This window comes from Lycium barbarum, chromosome 1 (assembly GCF_019175385.1).
Source record: "Lycium barbarum isolate Lr01 chromosome 1, ASM1917538v2, whole genome shotgun sequence".
Classification (NCBI taxonomy): domain Eukaryota; kingdom Viridiplantae; phylum Streptophyta; class Magnoliopsida; order Solanales; family Solanaceae; genus Lycium; species Lycium barbarum.
In genome coordinates this window covers 139,957,350-139,974,188 of record NC_083337.1, presented here as the reverse complement: position 1 = coordinate 139,974,188, position 16,839 = coordinate 139,957,350, and the positions used below count along the sequence as shown (strand labels likewise).

General features: G+C 35.9%; 1 protein-coding gene across 3 annotated transcripts; it reads right to left on the bottom strand.

The window, feature by feature from the left end:
* Positions 1-1,066: 1,066 nt before the first annotated feature.
* On the bottom strand, positions 1,067-16,839 carry LOC132639954 (uncharacterized). Of its 3 annotated transcripts, XM_060356338.1 has the most exons (15): positions 16,537-16,836; positions 15,979-16,027; positions 13,812-13,948; positions 13,583-13,719; positions 9,014-9,156; positions 8,752-8,831; positions 7,458-7,715; positions 6,858-6,968; positions 6,521-6,643; positions 5,957-6,078; positions 5,806-5,875; positions 4,522-4,614; positions 2,877-3,004; positions 2,293-2,434; positions 1,067-1,455 (listed from the first exon to the last, which is right to left on the bottom strand). In XM_060356338.1, exons 1-15 carry the CDS (start codon positions 16,582-16,584, stop codon positions 1,345-1,347), a joined length of 1,752 nt encoding a protein of 583 aa, XP_060212321.1. In that variant the 5' UTR covers positions 16,585-16,836; the 3' UTR covers positions 1,067-1,344. The 3 variants fall into 3 exon arrangements, with proteins under 3 accessions (XP_060212321.1, XP_060212316.1, XP_060212330.1); XM_060356333.1 differs by lacking the exon at positions 15,979-16,027; XM_060356347.1 differs by lacking the exons at positions 1,067-1,455; positions 2,293-2,434; positions 2,877-3,004; positions 15,979-16,027 and having other exon boundaries at positions 4,544-4,614; positions 5,793-5,875; positions 16,537-16,839.

The window sequence follows — 16,839 nt, the reverse complement described above, 5'->3', positions numbered from 1 at the left end:
CCAACTTTTGCATGTAAGATCTTACATCTCTAAAAACAGGTAATGTACATGTTTCTTTGTGGTGGTACTGCTGTAGAAGCAGAAACTTCTAGCCAGTAGATGGAGGAGTCTGGGTTGAGAGAAACGCAATGCATGTTGAAACAATTGATTTACTAATTTAATCAAATGACCCCTATAGCAACTAAGAACTTGCAGTCGCAGGTGGTGATGATTTAACAGAGACAGTAGGCCATAAGTGGGAAGAATTAAAGGTATCAAATGAACGAATTGCACTAAATTTATACCCATACTTATTGGCAGTCCATCTGTTTTACTATCTTCTTGGTCCGCGATGCCTTCACCAAAATCTCCAATACCTATTATTCGTTCCAAAAAAGGTAAAATTTCCACTTTTCCTAGTTCTAAAAGCAACATATGAATATATACGGTAACATTCTACCTTCACTTTTTTTTATCCTTAAGGTCAACTTTTCTATTTCATCTTTTATATCCTCTGTGGAAAAAAAAATTGTTTGCTTTATACTTTTCAGGATTTGAAAAAGAAAAAAAAAAGGAAGTGAAGGTTATGAATTTGTTAGCTTTGCTCTCAAAGAGATGCCAAGATATACACAGGCACTGTCCGTTCAGCATCTCGACTTCTTGTTGTAGTTGAAAAGAGAGAGTCACACAGTTATATGCGAGTTTCCTTGATAAGTCTTTTATATTTTATCTCCAAGAAAACAAATAGGAGGCGCGCGCACACGCACACACTTGAAATTAAGAAGATAGAAATGTGCTATGCCTCAAATCTTAACTGACGACAGACAAGTACCTTGATAGATTACAACAACTACTACTACACCTCGGCCCCATACAAGTTGAGACCCGCTATTTGTCCTCACTGTTTCATTTAAGCTCAACTCATGTTATCATTATTCCAAATAAGCACTTCGATAGATTACCTTTCAAATTTTGGGAATGCTGCAAACAGAAAGCACTAAGTTCAGAAGGCCTCTCAGGTTTCCAATTTTCATTAATTTATTTCTCTTCACACTGCAAGGGATGAGAACTGGAATTGGATGGTCAATTACCAAAACACGAGAAACATTTCCTTCTTATTGATCTAGCTAACCAAGAAATCAACTTTGCAATCTGAAACAAGATTGTTGTGACATTTTGTCTAATACATCCCCTTTAATCATGAGAAATCTCGCAGGACTACCCTATGTTTGTGCCACCCCTCACTCCCTTTTATTTTCTCTTCTTTTCTCAAAAAAAGAACTAAGAAAAAGACAATTGGAAAGGGTGGAAAAGAATTGTCAACAAAGATCTTATACATACACCTAATTACATAGGCCATCGTTCTTAATTGGCACTATATTTTTCAAACTCGTTGTGCGAAGAATCAAAATATGGGTGGAGATGCTGAACTGCTTCTAGGTACAAAGGTGTCTGCATCTCAATCAAGCGCGAGACCTGCATTAAAAAAGGATCTTCCATTCAAATAATGTCTTTGTAGTGTATGAAGAAAAAGCATTAAGAATTAACAGATTTACCCAACATGATAAAATCAGAAACTATTAATAAACAGTAAAGTTGTCTAAAGGTCTGAATTTGGTGTTTTAGTTAGATTTCTGTGCTAGTTCAGTTTGAAAATTTTTGTTTTATGCTTTGTAACCATGCAACCAAAACAGAACAGTAATTAGTTCATTTTTTTCTTTCTTTCAGTTTGGTTCTGCATTTATTTTCACTTTGGATCTATCATAAGCTTTTATATTTTTTTAGACTCTATTTAGGCCTATGTATTGCGTATGGTAAATTGTTGTATCAGCTTTTCTTTCAAACTGTTGAATGTACAGGATGAAGAGGAATGCTAAATTAAGAAAAAGATTAGAAGAAATGCCAAATGGAGTAAATGATATTCTTGCTTAAAATATACCATTTGTAAGTTGTAACTTAGAATCTATTTTTACGTGAACAAAAACGGAACAGTTTTAAATATTGCTAAGCCCTTAGAAACGGAAGACTACTGGTTTATTCAGAAATGGAAAACTTAAACAGAAAGTAAATGGTGGTGGTGGTAGTAATAATTATGTATAACGAGAAATCCAGGAAATTTCAGAAGGGTTAAGAGGGTTGCAATAATTGTTAAACCCAAGAGCTTTTCCAAAATGCGAAGTGGAAGTTTTTTTTATTTGCGAGTTCTATCTCCTCAACATCAGATGTTCAACCCTATCCAGTTTCCCCTAGGTGAGCCCACAGCTGAAGAAACTGAGATGGAAAAGCAGAGGTGTAACAGTGAAAATTACTTACAGCTCGTCGAAATGCAAACATCTCCTCTTGACCAGATAGCATGGAAGTAATGCCAGATGGAGCACCTCCTGAACTAACATTGCCTTCTGCTAAAACATCTCGCCGGAGCTTTGTACCTTCTATCTCTGTCTCAAATTGGAAGCTGTACAAATAGCACACTGACATCAGATGATCTCAATCCTTTTACTAATTCTCAAAGGTTATTTCCATAATGGAAATAGATGGAAATACCCTAGGTAACTGCTTCTTAGGTTTAGTGTTTAGTGTTGGTACATCCACACTTCTGGGTCATGTAACGCAACAGCCCAGATTGTTACTAGAAAATTGACTCATGCATGGAGAGATACTAAATAGTTGTAGCTTTCATGCAATGTAAAGCACATTATACAAATCTTAACTTTCAGAGATATTTTTCTCAATTTGATGAACATTATCTAGGATATATTAGTTCTCACTGCAAGAGGATGGCCATTTAATCTAGTGATGCAAAAGCACACATAACAAAGGTATACAAAATAACAAATTTGGACACCCTCTTAGAAGACCAGAAGACCTAGGAGAGTGAAACAATAAAGCACACTTACCTTTCCAAATCAAAAAGTGTTCCCTCTGCTGTTCCTTGAAATAGATCCTCCACTGAGGTTTCAGCAGAGCAATATAGGCAACAATGATGATTGTATAACTCATCGATGAGGGTGATAAACCTTCTTGCCTGAGAAGTAGAAACATTGTAACCAGCACTAACATAAAAATAACCCAACAACATAGTAGCATGAAAGTGGGACTAAGATCTTAAAAATATAGCGCATACGAATATAATTTAAATTTAATATGTTAAAAGGGCATAAAACATAAATCTCAAATGCTGAGAGACGGAACAGACAAAGAAGGAAGAGTAGTAAAATGTGTTACATATTCACATAGCTAACAGGCATTAAACTCCCCTACCCATGTATATCGTCCACACTACCTACCAACCACCTTTCTCAATCCTATGAAATAGGGAGATTTCAAGAAAATACAGGGGACCAACATATCACACAACTAGGAAACTCAAGCAAAGCCATGCCCCCTACAACCACCCATTATCACGTTATACTTGTAATATTTAAAATAAACATGATCAGCCAACCATTGACCATATTCCTCTTTTTTGTGTGCCTGCCTTGATATTTGTTAGGTGAGGTGATCATCCAAGCTATAGCATGGGTTGTGAATCAGAACTCTTTAACACGAGTCTTATACTACCTCTATTACCTAGGTTGTCCTGAAAGAAGTTGACTAATATTTGAACCTTAACATAGTATAAGGGGAACCAAGAGAGTGTTAGCAAGACACGGCTGACTAAGAGGTTCAAATTTTTTAAATCCTAGTTCCAAGCTAAGTTCTGAGATACAAAGTGTACAATGGTACTTGGGTTTGGTTTGAGACTAGTAAATCCGAGTGAACTTTCTCAGATTCTCTCATATTGAAGAAGTCCGGTTTGATCTCCTGTGTGGATGTATTCATTTCCGAAACATGTAAAATCTTGTTTTCCTCTTGTTCTTTTGCTCTGCTTTGTACTGTTTTTTTAACATCAATCTGGAAGTATTGTATGTGTATCGTAAAGATAGAGCCATAGAGATACTTGAATAGCCAATCACCTCCATGGTGAGCTAATTATCAACATCACTCGGATACAATCTCTCTTAGATGTCTCCCTTTGATTTATGGAGAATGAAAAAAAAACACCAATGCTATGACCTCTGGAATTAGGATACAAGTTCAAACATTTGATAGGTCCAAAATATGAATTTTAAGCACCTTTCAACAATAAAAACAAAAAAGAGCTACTAAAGCGCTAAATAGGAGAGATGAATCCAATCTACAGACGGCTGGATAAGGTTGTTTAAACAGCACAGAAACAATGCCCCAAAAGTCAAAGAAATTGATTGTATCTGAAAAAACAAGAAAAAGCTCAGACATGTCAAGGCCAAAAGCAATTATTTTCCCTTCGATATGATCCCCGAAAGAAAGGAATCCACATATCCAGTAAATACGACGGAGGCAAGATCTTATCACCTAGTTTAAGGACACAGTTGGAACTACTTAGTGACAATTAACTGTCTTTTATGCTAGTATGAATAGTATTAGCAGGCTGTCAATATACAAGGAGCAGAATCTATGAATCAAAGCTTAATTTATTTTGAGTTAGTTAGCATGTGTAGTAAGGAATGTTGAAGATGGTACCTTGTCACGGATACGCATGCTCATAATAGGAATATCAGAAATGAAAACAGTGTGATAGTTTTTAGCCACTGCAATGTAGTCTGCTGCTCCAAGCTGAAATGTACACACATTAGATGAAATACGACAGCATTCTGTTACAAGGTCAGAGCTAAAGATACAGTCTTGTCCTTGTTCCTATTAGATTGACTCTCAGATGAAAAAACTGCATCGGAACAGTGCAACATGAAATACAGATTCAAGTTCAAGCTGAGTACTTCCCTACTTCATCTTAATTTAAATGGCCTTCGAGCTAAGACATCACTGAATTTCTACTTATGGTGAAGTTCAGTTTGAACAGAACTACACGAAGACCATCAGAGTATATGAAGACAAGCATTCGGAATTCCAACCAGCCAACTATGGACATAATCAGAGGTAAACATGTTGAGACTCTATCCAAACCGGAATTAATGACCAGACTATCCACCTAAAACCTGAAAACATGCCAAAAGTCACCAGAAAAGAAATGACAAGTTCTACAGTTGGCAACATCGACTAAAGCAGTACAGATAGTTCATCTCCTCCTTTATTTTTATTTTTTTTGTAACAGCATCTAATTTGCTTAAAGTTAGGCTTCTTCTGCACCTATTCTCTTCATTTTCTCCAGGTCATGCTATTTATTTTTGACATATGTGCCAGACCATTTTCTCAGTAAGCTCCTTTCTTATCTATGGGTCCGGGCACCAAAGCCAAGCCTAAGCTGGCTCGTATGTATTTTCAGTTCATCTGTCAAATTACTAACTTAAATTAAGATTAATTTTGAATGAAGTTAAAGAAAAATAGAACAGATATTTTCTATATTATAATATCTGGAGTTTTAGAGGGAATGTTAAAATTAGGGCTGAAACAATTTTCATTGAATTCACTGTCACCACAAGCTAGGCTTAAGTTACAATATAATTAAAAGCTCGTTACATTATATAAGTACAAATTACAAGAACATTTTGATTCATAAACAATTTTTAAAAATGGATACCGTGCCCACTCCTACTTACATGACATACTGTCATATCGATTGTCCAACCAAAATCCTAACTCGATACTCAAATGGATGTCAAGAACTTTGACAAGTGATTATATTCTGACTGATAAAAATAAACATGTACTAACCATGACGACAAAATGCAAAAGTACAAACAAATTGATAAGAATAAGTCTCTCTCATTAACAGATCCTTTTTCTCCAGTATAATTAAGTCATACAGAAAAAAGAAAAAGAAAATTCTGACTGACAAGAGCATAGTACCGTCCGACCACACAGATATTCAAAGTTGAACCGTGCCACCCCATTGCAGCTCTCAGGAACTTCCAATGTTCTGATCAAAAGCAAAGGACTATCATATAAAGATCCAAGGGCTCTTTCTGACTTGAAAAATATCAAGGATTAATTAGAGTACCTTCCAAACATCACAGGAATAGTATGTGAAATGATGCTTCCTCCAGCCTGTTTACTAATTTTATTCCAGGTATCCTCAAATTCTCGTTTAATGTTGCTATTTAGAGGCCAAATGTAGTGGACCTGCAGTTGCATAATGGGAACAAACAAGTCAAAATAAAATGGTTCTATACAATCTAAAAAATGTGAGAGCTATGAAGAAAAGGAGAAACTAGATAGTATTTAGTCCGTACAATCAAATGATTATTTTACAAAAAAAAGAAAAAAAGATCCAGTAAGTCTCTAAGTAATCCATAGCATACAAAGTTATTAGATCTATCTTAATCGTTTGGCCTTTTGCTAGATTTGGCATTGGTTACAATAAGCTTGTCCATGTTTCTTGTCAAAAGTCCTACTCCCCCACCCTTGGAGAGATGTGGCTTCTTAACCACAGGAGAGAGGCTTGCTTTTAATGTGTACAATTGGATTTATTTTCAAATTAGACAGGAGATAAAAGCTGTGTATATGAGCACATTTGAGTTAGTTTATCAGGGAATAGAAACAAGTAAATTTCCTTAAATCTTGCCTGGTCTGTAGATCTCTCAGCAATAAGGCGGCGATAATCAACTTCACTGCCAATTAGAACAGTTTCACAATGTTTATCAAGGTTTTTTAGTAGCTTTTGAAAGATCTCCCTTTGCATACCATCCTGAATAAAAAAGAAACGTCACAATAAATACTTGATCAGAAAAAGAAATGTTACAAACAAATGTAACAATGTTTCAAGCACATCGAGCCAGAGACTTCCATTTTATTCATCTTCCAAGTCTAAACTTGCAGCAAAAATCAAGCGAGTTGAGTTTTAAAATGCAAATGGAATAGTCTTTGAGAATGATTCATTGCTTTTCCAGAAGTAAATGCACCTGGTTTAAGTCCGTTGGTGCACGATTACTGGTTGCCACCAGAACAGTTCCAGTACTCAACAATCTGCTAAGAATTCCAGATAATGCCACAATGGCAAAAACATCAACCGTCTGCCACCAAAAGAAAAAGAAAAAAAAAGTAATCTTCAATCTGATTCATTCGCAACAAATGACCCCAGCATAAAAAGGTTGCTACAACTTCTTTGAGAGTATTGCCAACTTAATGTTGTAATTCCACAACACAAATAGAGAGGAAGACGGAGATGACTCTAGCAAACAATGGCAGACTTCCACATATACTGGATGCTGTATTTATATAAATAACATACGCAGATTGAATGAGGCAAAATATAATACTGAAGCAGAGGTAACTATAGCTAACTTCTTATTATTTTCTTTAGATCCACTGTGTCTGATAAATTCAATAATTCATAAAAGTCAGCTCCTGAAGATTTGAGGTTGGCAAAAACCTAGTATATTTCTGGTACTTAAGTTCAGTAACAATGTAGTTATCAAAAAAAAAAAAAAAAATCAGTAACAATTTACTGTGTAGTGATATGGTTAGAAAAGTTCATATACACAAAATCTAACTTTATTTACCTGTATTTCATCAAAGCAAAGGATGCTAGCACCTCTCCTACGATCTGCCTGGTTAACAAGAAACTTGTCAGCTACGTCCAAAAGAATGTTTTTCATCTGCACATCTTGCTTATATCTTTCTTCCGCAGCTATCCATTCTTTAACTTTTGAATCAAAAGGAAGATTCATGACCCAACCAGAAATACTTGACTGCAGAGACTTTTGTTCCATCTGAATCTTCCAAATTTTATGCATATGTTCATTAATTTCAAGCATAGCCTGCCAATTGTAACATCTGGAGTAAATCAGAAGTGCAGTAGATGGAAAATCTTGTGATCACAGCAGAGTGATAGGATTGTTGACCATTTCAAGTATTGAAATGCATGATAGGCAGATTAACATGAGTACCATATAGAAAAACACACACAAAAGCTTTGGCATTTAATAAGCATGCCTCAAACATGTTATACAGGTTTCAATCCTGATGTTTCTTGAAAAATGAGAGAATTTTGACTAACTACTCGAGAGTAATCAGATATATACCAGACGATTCTTTTACTTCAGGAACCCATACTAGCGTGGCAAATGTGTTTGTACGCCAGACCCATTTCATGACTGCAACAATGATTGACAAAAGCAATATTTTTCACGACTAAAGATAATTTCACCACAGAGGCAAAATGGTGGAATAGGAACAGAAGATGTAATCAAATCCAGTATTCCATTCAGGGGCCAAGAGGTTTTAACATTTTTCACATTAACTCCGATATGCTTTGCCTCATATCACGTGGAACTCTGACTCATTCATCCTTCACAGACAAATGTACTTTTATTGCTGATTATTACTGCACCACCTCACATAAATTTCTAGGATATTTTCCTATTAAGCTAATGTCGGAAAACTATCATTATTTTCGTCCGTATCAAAATAATGTCGGCATACTAGTTATTTATCTACGTATTAAAATAATATCAGTTACTACATGTCATCTACTTGTGGTTTTTGGACAGACAGTCTTGCATTGCAAATTGTCAGGTTTGACCCGTGACATTTTGCTTATAAACACAATTACGGAATTGCAATTCAGGATAAGACAGACTAAATTGTTTCAGGAAATTGAAATGAACTTTTGTCATGCATATGTAGAACCTCACAAGTATTTGAATGAAATGAGCCTTAAGAGGGTGGAATGGACATATAGGGCTCATATAGCCGACCCCAACTAGTTGGTTTGAGTAGTTGATCAATTGATTGATTGATCTGTAGAATGTGACAAATCAAGTAAAAAAACAAAAGGCCCAAACAAGCACTTGCCTCGTTAAAGTGAAACCTTCTTCGATGTTTAACAATTCCTTCACTGGCCTTATAAAACATATCCATAAGCATTGTCTTCCCTACGTGAAGTCCAACATATAGTCAGATTTATTTATCTGTGAGTAAAGCATGGGTGATACTGATCATGAATATAAGCTAAACAAAAAACAAAATTTTATCATTATGAAATATGAGGATGAGATGAATTTGTACAGCATATATGAACTACCATGCAACATAGATAGACAAGAAGCAATTGTACCACTCCCAACATTGCCATATAGATATAGTCCTTTTGGGGCTGGAGGAGCAGCAGGGCGGCGGCCGACTTGTGTGTCTAACTTCTTCTCGCGATTAAGATATGAAACCCATTTCCCCACTCCTTCTTCCACATCTTCAGGTTTCCTGAGCCAAAAAGAAAATGACAATTATACCACTGGCGGTGAAGAAGAAGCAACTGAATTTATACATTATACTAATGGCAGTGACATACTTCCTTTCTTTTTTATTCTTTTACTGAGTAAAATAATTCTGTTAAATCACTCAGTTATGTACATTACCCATATCGTTACCAATGCTCTTCCAAGACAAAAAGATTAAATTTCTTTTAAAACAATAATTTCCAAGGACCACAAAGATGGTATACATGAGTGATGGTTTTCTTTTTATGGTTATATCTGTGTCTATGAATATATGCAACAAGGAAGTCTATTACGCATAAATACCACGTGACGAACGTAGTTCAAGAGAGCAGTATGGAAACTTATCACTACAAGAGCTTGGACAGCAAGGGGTTCTGAAGCAGTTAAAATTGAAGTTCTTTTCATTATTAGAACAGAACATATGTGTCTGAAGTGCTGCTATGAGCTGCAAGGATCAGTGTCACCACTTAGCCTTTTGCTAGGTAATCAGTCAGTAGAAGGCAGTCAAACAAGTTATGCCAAGTAGTCGTGGTTCAAATCTTTGGCACTACAAAATTCAAGTATACAGTCAAACATTGCCTCACATTAGCCACAACCTAGGTGGTACAGGATACTTGATAAGGACATTAAACCTTTGACAGGGCTTATTGTACAAGACTACAATCTATCTAGATTGAAGGCAATTTATGTGCTTTGCACCTTAATGCTTCGGAATATAGGAAAAACTGCAAGGTTGAAACTCTCTGGATCAGATTGCTCTTCCCGTGGCACTTGTAAAGAGGGGACTATTAACAACATCAATTCCCCATGTAGTGAAGAAGAATCTGGACTCTTGTGAATGATGTAAAGCAGAAGTTAGCGAAACAAGCTTCTTCTTTTTTTAAAACTTTGCACATAAATATGTCTCAATTGAAAAGGACAAAATGGGCCTGCCGCTGTGTTTTTTATAAAAGTAAATAAGGATTGCAACTGAACAACATCAATTCCTCCAAATAAAAGTAAACAATTTGGAGGAGAACAACATGATCAAAAATAATAACAAAGCTATGTATTAGCTCTGCAACTGAATCAAGCTGAGCCAACTATTGGGTGTCCCAACCAGGTCAGTTCTGTCGAGTTTGAGCTCATTTCTTGTCTAGGTTCAAAATGGAAAAATAATCCTCCACAACAACGGAAATGCAGAGTAATGCAAAAGGAATTGATGGTGAGTCTTCCTTATACTACCTACCTTAGCACAACATGTTGAGAAAGAGGTTTTTTCCTCCTTTTCACCTGACGCTTGAGATCCTTTAAGTGTTTCGAGGACCATGGACCACGTAAGAAATACTCAAAGACACTAAGCTGCTAAGAACCAGACAACTTATAGACTTTGTCCTTCAGACTACATCCTAGTTTACTAAGTTATCCTTTGATCAAAGAAAATTGCATTGTTCATTCTCAGTGTCAGCATGTTAGGAACAGCCAGTCCTATCCAAAAAGGAAAATGTACTTCCCAAGCCACTATATGTGAAAAATTTTGCTTGCCTACAGAGAATAAAGTTATATTGACTTGCTCTTGTTCTCCCACTGCCCCCAAGAATATTTTCAAAGTCCATGTGAAATTCTTTTACCATGATTTTCTTCAGTAAATTCTTATCATAAGTTTTAATTATCAATTTTGTGATAGTGATGTGCTTTACGCAGACTCTAAATATATAAATGTCTTTTTCTTTCAAAATCTAAATAACTAGATCCAAAATAAGACCAGAAGTTAATGAACATGTTATATTTCTAAGGAAGGAGGTTGTATCACCTTTTTCCAATTAAAAGAATATATTCTTGATACATAGAGGGTGTGTTCAGTATGGAGGAAAATATTTTCCTGGAAAATGTGTTCTTGGAAAATAAGTGAATTTCTACTTATTTTCTCATGTTCGGTTGGATAGTGGAAAATAAGTGAATTTCTTATTTCTCATGTTCGATTGATTGGTAAAAAACATTTTTCGGAAAATACCCACCCAAGCCCCACCAACCCCACCCCACGAACCAAATCCCACCCCTACCCAACCACCACCATCAAACGCACTTCATCTTCACCCACACCACCAACCCCACCCCACCGCTCCCAATTTTTCTATTTCATATATTTTATTTTACTTTTATAAAAAATGGGAATTTTTTTTTTTACCCACGTCCCACCCCACCACCATCCATTATCCCTCACCACCACCCACCCCACACCAAATTTAACAACTCAAACTTTCCATTTTTATAAAGGTAAAATTTAAATATGTAGAAAATTCGGGAGGGGGTAGAGGGTGGGTGTAGAAAATCAAAAAAGAAAACTTTCAAACTTTTTAAAAAAAAAAAAAAATGATTTTTTTTTTGTTTTGGTGTGTGTGTGGGTGGGGGGGGGGGGGGGGGTTTGTGGGAGTGGTTGGGGTTTGGTGGTGATAGGGTGGTTGGTGAAATGCCACTTGTGGACTTGTTTTCCCTACTTTGATTAGGGAAGTCATTTTCCCCATTTTTAACGAACTTGTTTTCCTAAAGAAAATGTTTTCCAAAAATTTTGATCAAACGAAGGATAGCAAAGGAATTTTTAATGTAAAATCAGCATACAAAGACCTGAATGTATCAAGTTTTCAAGAAGAAGGATGGCCATGGAAGATGATATGGAAGACAAAAGTACCTTATAAAGTGAACTGTTTTAACTGGCTGTTGGCAAAAGAGGCAGTGTTGACTCATGAAAACCTGAACAAAAGAGGTTTTCACTTATGTTCTAGATGTTTTTTGTGTGGGGATCATAATGAGACAATCAGTCATCTTTTCTTGCACTGCAAATGGACAGACCAGCTGTGGAGGATGTTTATCAACCTAAGGAAGATCAGATGGGTGAAGCCTGGGAGCATAGAAGAAGTATTAAAGTGCTGGAACAGGGATGGGAATGTAACAAGAAAAGAGGAGAGATGGAAGATTGTCCCATCATGTATCTGGTGGACTGTTTGGAAAGAGAGGAACCAGAGATGTTTTGAGAACAAGCAGAACAATTTACAGAAGTTAAAGATGAACTGCCTAGCTCTTTTTTATTTTTGGTGTAAACAGGAAATTCTAGGTCAGACAGAAGATATTTTTGATGTGTTAGATCTCTTGTAAGAATAGAAAACTGTAGAGATCAATGCTGTAAATGTAACCTTTTGGAGGGGGACTACATATTTTGATGTAGTACACCTGTGGATATATAGATTAACTGTTACAAGTCTCAAAAAAAAAAAAAAAAAAAAAATTGATCAAACGAACATGAGAAAATTGGAAAACATTTTCTGGAAAATGTTTTCCTCCATATAGAACACACCCAGAATCTGTACTTAAACTTCATCTGACAGAAAAAGGAAAATGAACAAGGTTTAATCATGAATTGTTGAAAGAATATGAACTCTTAAATCTTTTGAATTATATATAGGTTATTAATACCTCTATCCTTAGCACTTTTGAACAATATATAAATTATTATTCTCTCCATTGTACCATTTTCAAACATCTGCAGCAGAAGTTATCACAGCAAGTGTGACTTGTGAGAGAGTGACCCATATAAACAAACCTATATCAATGTGATAAGACACACAAATGGCAGAAAACCTCTGCACTAGGATTCTAATGGTTATTTCTAAAATAGCAATCCAGAGAAGCTCAAAATTAGACAAAAGCTAATGAAAAGTGTCTAATTCAAGCAGCACCTGCTATAGAAGTAAATTAGAATCACCACTGCATATGTTGATCCCTGCAGTACTATTTTTAATGAAGTCAAACAATAAAACAACATTCTCTAAGCAGAAATTCCCCAACTCAGGTGGTTGGAGAAGAGAAATGTACTAATATGTAGGGCTACATCTCTGACTAGAAATTCATCAGGTGAAGCATTAGCTGTACTGTATTCCTCAATTGCTATTCATTAATGAAGCTTTCTAAAGGTTCCATACTCATAATAACTCACCAACCCTTTTCCCCGTTATTCACTAGATGATATATAAATGCTATGATGACTTAAAAATCCAAAATGGCTTGCATAGACTGTGAAATTATAAAGCTCCTCCTAGAAAAATGATCTCTCCATGAGACAACAAACCTAGGAAAAGGACACATACATTTCCCATAAGCATTATGAAAGCCTAAGAGAAATAAACTGGATCCAGATTCAATTAGAAAAGAGAATGTGATAGACCAAAACAATCAACGCATTCAAAGCATTAAGAAGATAAGACCATCCTATCCTTTTAATTCCTTCATGAATCTCTTTGAGAACCAAAACATTTTCTCTCACTTTGTTTGGAAAAACAAACTTATTTTTTTAAATAAAGAAACTATGACAAAAAAAAAAAAAACTATTGCACAGAAATCGGTTCCATAAGAATGTTAAAAAATGTACAACTCACCGAGACATCCATCTTTGAAAAATATTGCGAGATTTGTTTATTGGTGTAAATGCACCTTGCTGTTTGGCCTCAGCTTCCTCCATAAGAAGCTTACGCCTCCGATTTTCCCTATTATCCTCCCATTGTGCAAGCTTTGCCTAAAAGCATGGTAATTAAAATCACAGCCTTCAAACAACACTGAATAGATAACTTCCATTAAAAGTTCACTACCACGATATAAAACTCTCACATGATATTCCTCCATATCCTTTTCATATTGTTCCAACCTTCCAAGCAGACTTTCTAGTTCAGAAGCAACTTTTTCCTGGTAAGGATCATGCTGCAGCTTCCCCTGTTCAACAAGACTCCTGTAATGTGCAAGCAGTCCTGAAGAAGAAAGCAGTATTACTTTGAAAAAAGCTTATAAAACAAGAAGATCGACGAGAAGAGTAAAGTAACCAGCCAAATGAGCACACTGTTTTACCCTTTTTCTATCATTCATGTATTCATTAATTATCGACATGGAAAATAGTTCAGACTCAATTTATCACTTTTTCTCATTATGTGTACATGTAATTACTAATTAGATGAATCATGCTTCAAACATAATAGTTGCCATCAGTAAAACTCAAAGAACAAAGAACTGATTATATACTTGACTGAAATATTTCAACAGGAAAATATAGTATGAAAATCTTTTAGCAGCAAGAACATAAATGTTTTGGATTTTTCTAACCATTTATTTGGCAATATAAAGAATCTAAGAACAACATATTTGTAGATGTTTCACTTGCCCAATAAAAGCTGCAATAACTAGACCTCAGTCCCAAACAAGTTGGGGTCAGGCCGTCAGCTATATAAATCTTCACTGAGCATGTTTCTCCAATTAAAATTCATCTCAGAGCCCATGTTACTCGGACTCTTCAAAAATGTTGCCGCACCCGTGTCGGATCCTTCAAAAATGCACTATGTTTTGAGGATCTGACGCACCCATCGACATTTTTGAAGAGTCCAAGCAACATAGCTTACAGCAACATTATACAAAATAAAGTTAAAAAGTACAAGAAATTCTCTGTATCTTTTAATGGCATAAAAAGCTCTACTAAGCTAAAAGACTCCTAGAAAGCACAGTATCTAAAGTTTAAAAACTAACGTGACTAAAACAGATTCACAACCAATTGACATTGCCTACATAGATCTTTTCCTTTCATTGTGCCCTACCTTTCACAAAGTTTGCATGGATTCTAAGCTAAGTTACTCGGACTCGGGTGCGGATGTCCGATACGGGTGCGGATCTAGATGTCGGATCCTTCATGATCTAAATTTTAAGATTCGGGGTTACGGATCCAGTTACGGATACGGGTGCGGGGATTCGGCTAAAAAAATTCAAATATCTAAAAATAGAGTTATAAAACTAAATTATGGAATATTATGTGGAAAACTTGAGGAAACAGAGTGACATAGAAATTTTTATATACAAGATATTCCATTTTCTTCAATTTCACCTTAGCTTTAATTTTGATTAAAGAAATCATTGACTCTGTCCAGAATTTCTACGTCGATTTTGGTCAAAGTATCCGAAATCGGTTGACCAGATCGGGCACGGATCCCACACGCATGTCGTGCTGACACGGGTGCGGCACCGAAAGTGAAGAGTCCGAGTAACATAGATTCTAAGAGATTATATGTCTGTAGAGATAACTTCCTTTTACGTGATTTGTGGTCTACCTCAGCCTCTTTCAACACTTTCACTCACATGGTATCACACTTATGGACCGGTGCATCGAAGGCTGACACAAGAAATGAACAAGACCATCTCAAGCGACCTTCTCTCGTTGTATCCTCAATGTATGCTACTTGCACCTTCTGGAGAATGTGGTCATAATCTTGTATGATTGCACATCCATCTCCACATCTGCATCTCTGTCATACCCATCTTGTAGCGGCCTAATAGTGACCCTCATATAACATTATTGGTCCTATAATTGTTCCATAGAACTTACCTTTCACTTTTCTACATATCCTCCCATCACATAACCCCCCGGTAGCACTTCTCTGTTTGAACCATTTGAATTTGATACTATGTGTAACACCTTAATCTATCATTCCATTCTCCTAAACAATAACTAGATATTTGAATTATTTGCATTGAGGCATCACAACCCCGTCTAATCTCACCTCAGTGGGTTTCGGTCATAAAGTGAAATACCAGTGCGTAATTTGTCTTTCTATAACTTCTAAGTTATCTATTCATCAATTAAGGGGAAGCAGATAAACAGATACATAGTTTCAGAGTTGACTGGATGCACTTTGGCTACACAAGTTTGGAGCAGAAGCTTACTAGACAGATCAAAAAGTACTCAAATTGTATATATCTTATGCAGAATAAAATCGAAAAGTTTTCAAATGGTGATCACCAGTGAAAATGCCTTGTCCACATATAGAATTGAGCCTTCTGCTAGCACCCTGTTAATGAAAATCCCTTACTTCCAAGCATTAGCATCTCCGACGCACAATGATAAGCTCTCGTCTAACGCGCGATGAGTCACAATTTCGAGAATATACATAGTGGCACTAGATTAGCCATATTTAGGTGTAATGAAAATGGCAATTGGCTAAGAAATAAGCAATTGAATTTCCCCCTTACACCCTAAATTTTAGATTAAAAAAAAAAAAAAAAAAACTCTCTTAATTAGAAAATCTTATTGTATTGGTTCTGAATATTGATAGTTGGGGTGTTTGATGTCAATGAAGTTACAATCACACACTTACAATTGATCCAATTTTACATCAGATCCTAATAATCATCAAGAATTGTTACATAGACACCTGTATTCACTAGAAAACAGAGTAAACCAAAAAACATAAACTCAGATAAAATTCATTAATCAGTCCAAACTCCTAGAAGAACAAAAACAAAACAAACACTCGTTTTCTAAGGAATCACATTTAAAGAGGTGCAAAGTATTACTGACCAGGATTCTTGGGGGGAGAAGTGAAATTGCTGTAAAAACGAAGAACATTATTGGTATTGCAGCGGAATTGGGAGGATGTGCGTGCAAATCCAATAGAAAGAAAAACAGAAAGCTTTCTCATTTTTCGATTAGCTCCTTGTTTCGAATGAGCAGAGAAGAATGAAGGTTCGTTAGAAAAGTGCATGCGCCAATTAATTTGTTGAATGTATAGTGTTAGAAAATGACACACGTGGCCATACGAGGGTCCAATCGTTTTTGTCTTCGCATTGTATTGTCTCTTCTCTCTCCATGCTCGCATTAACC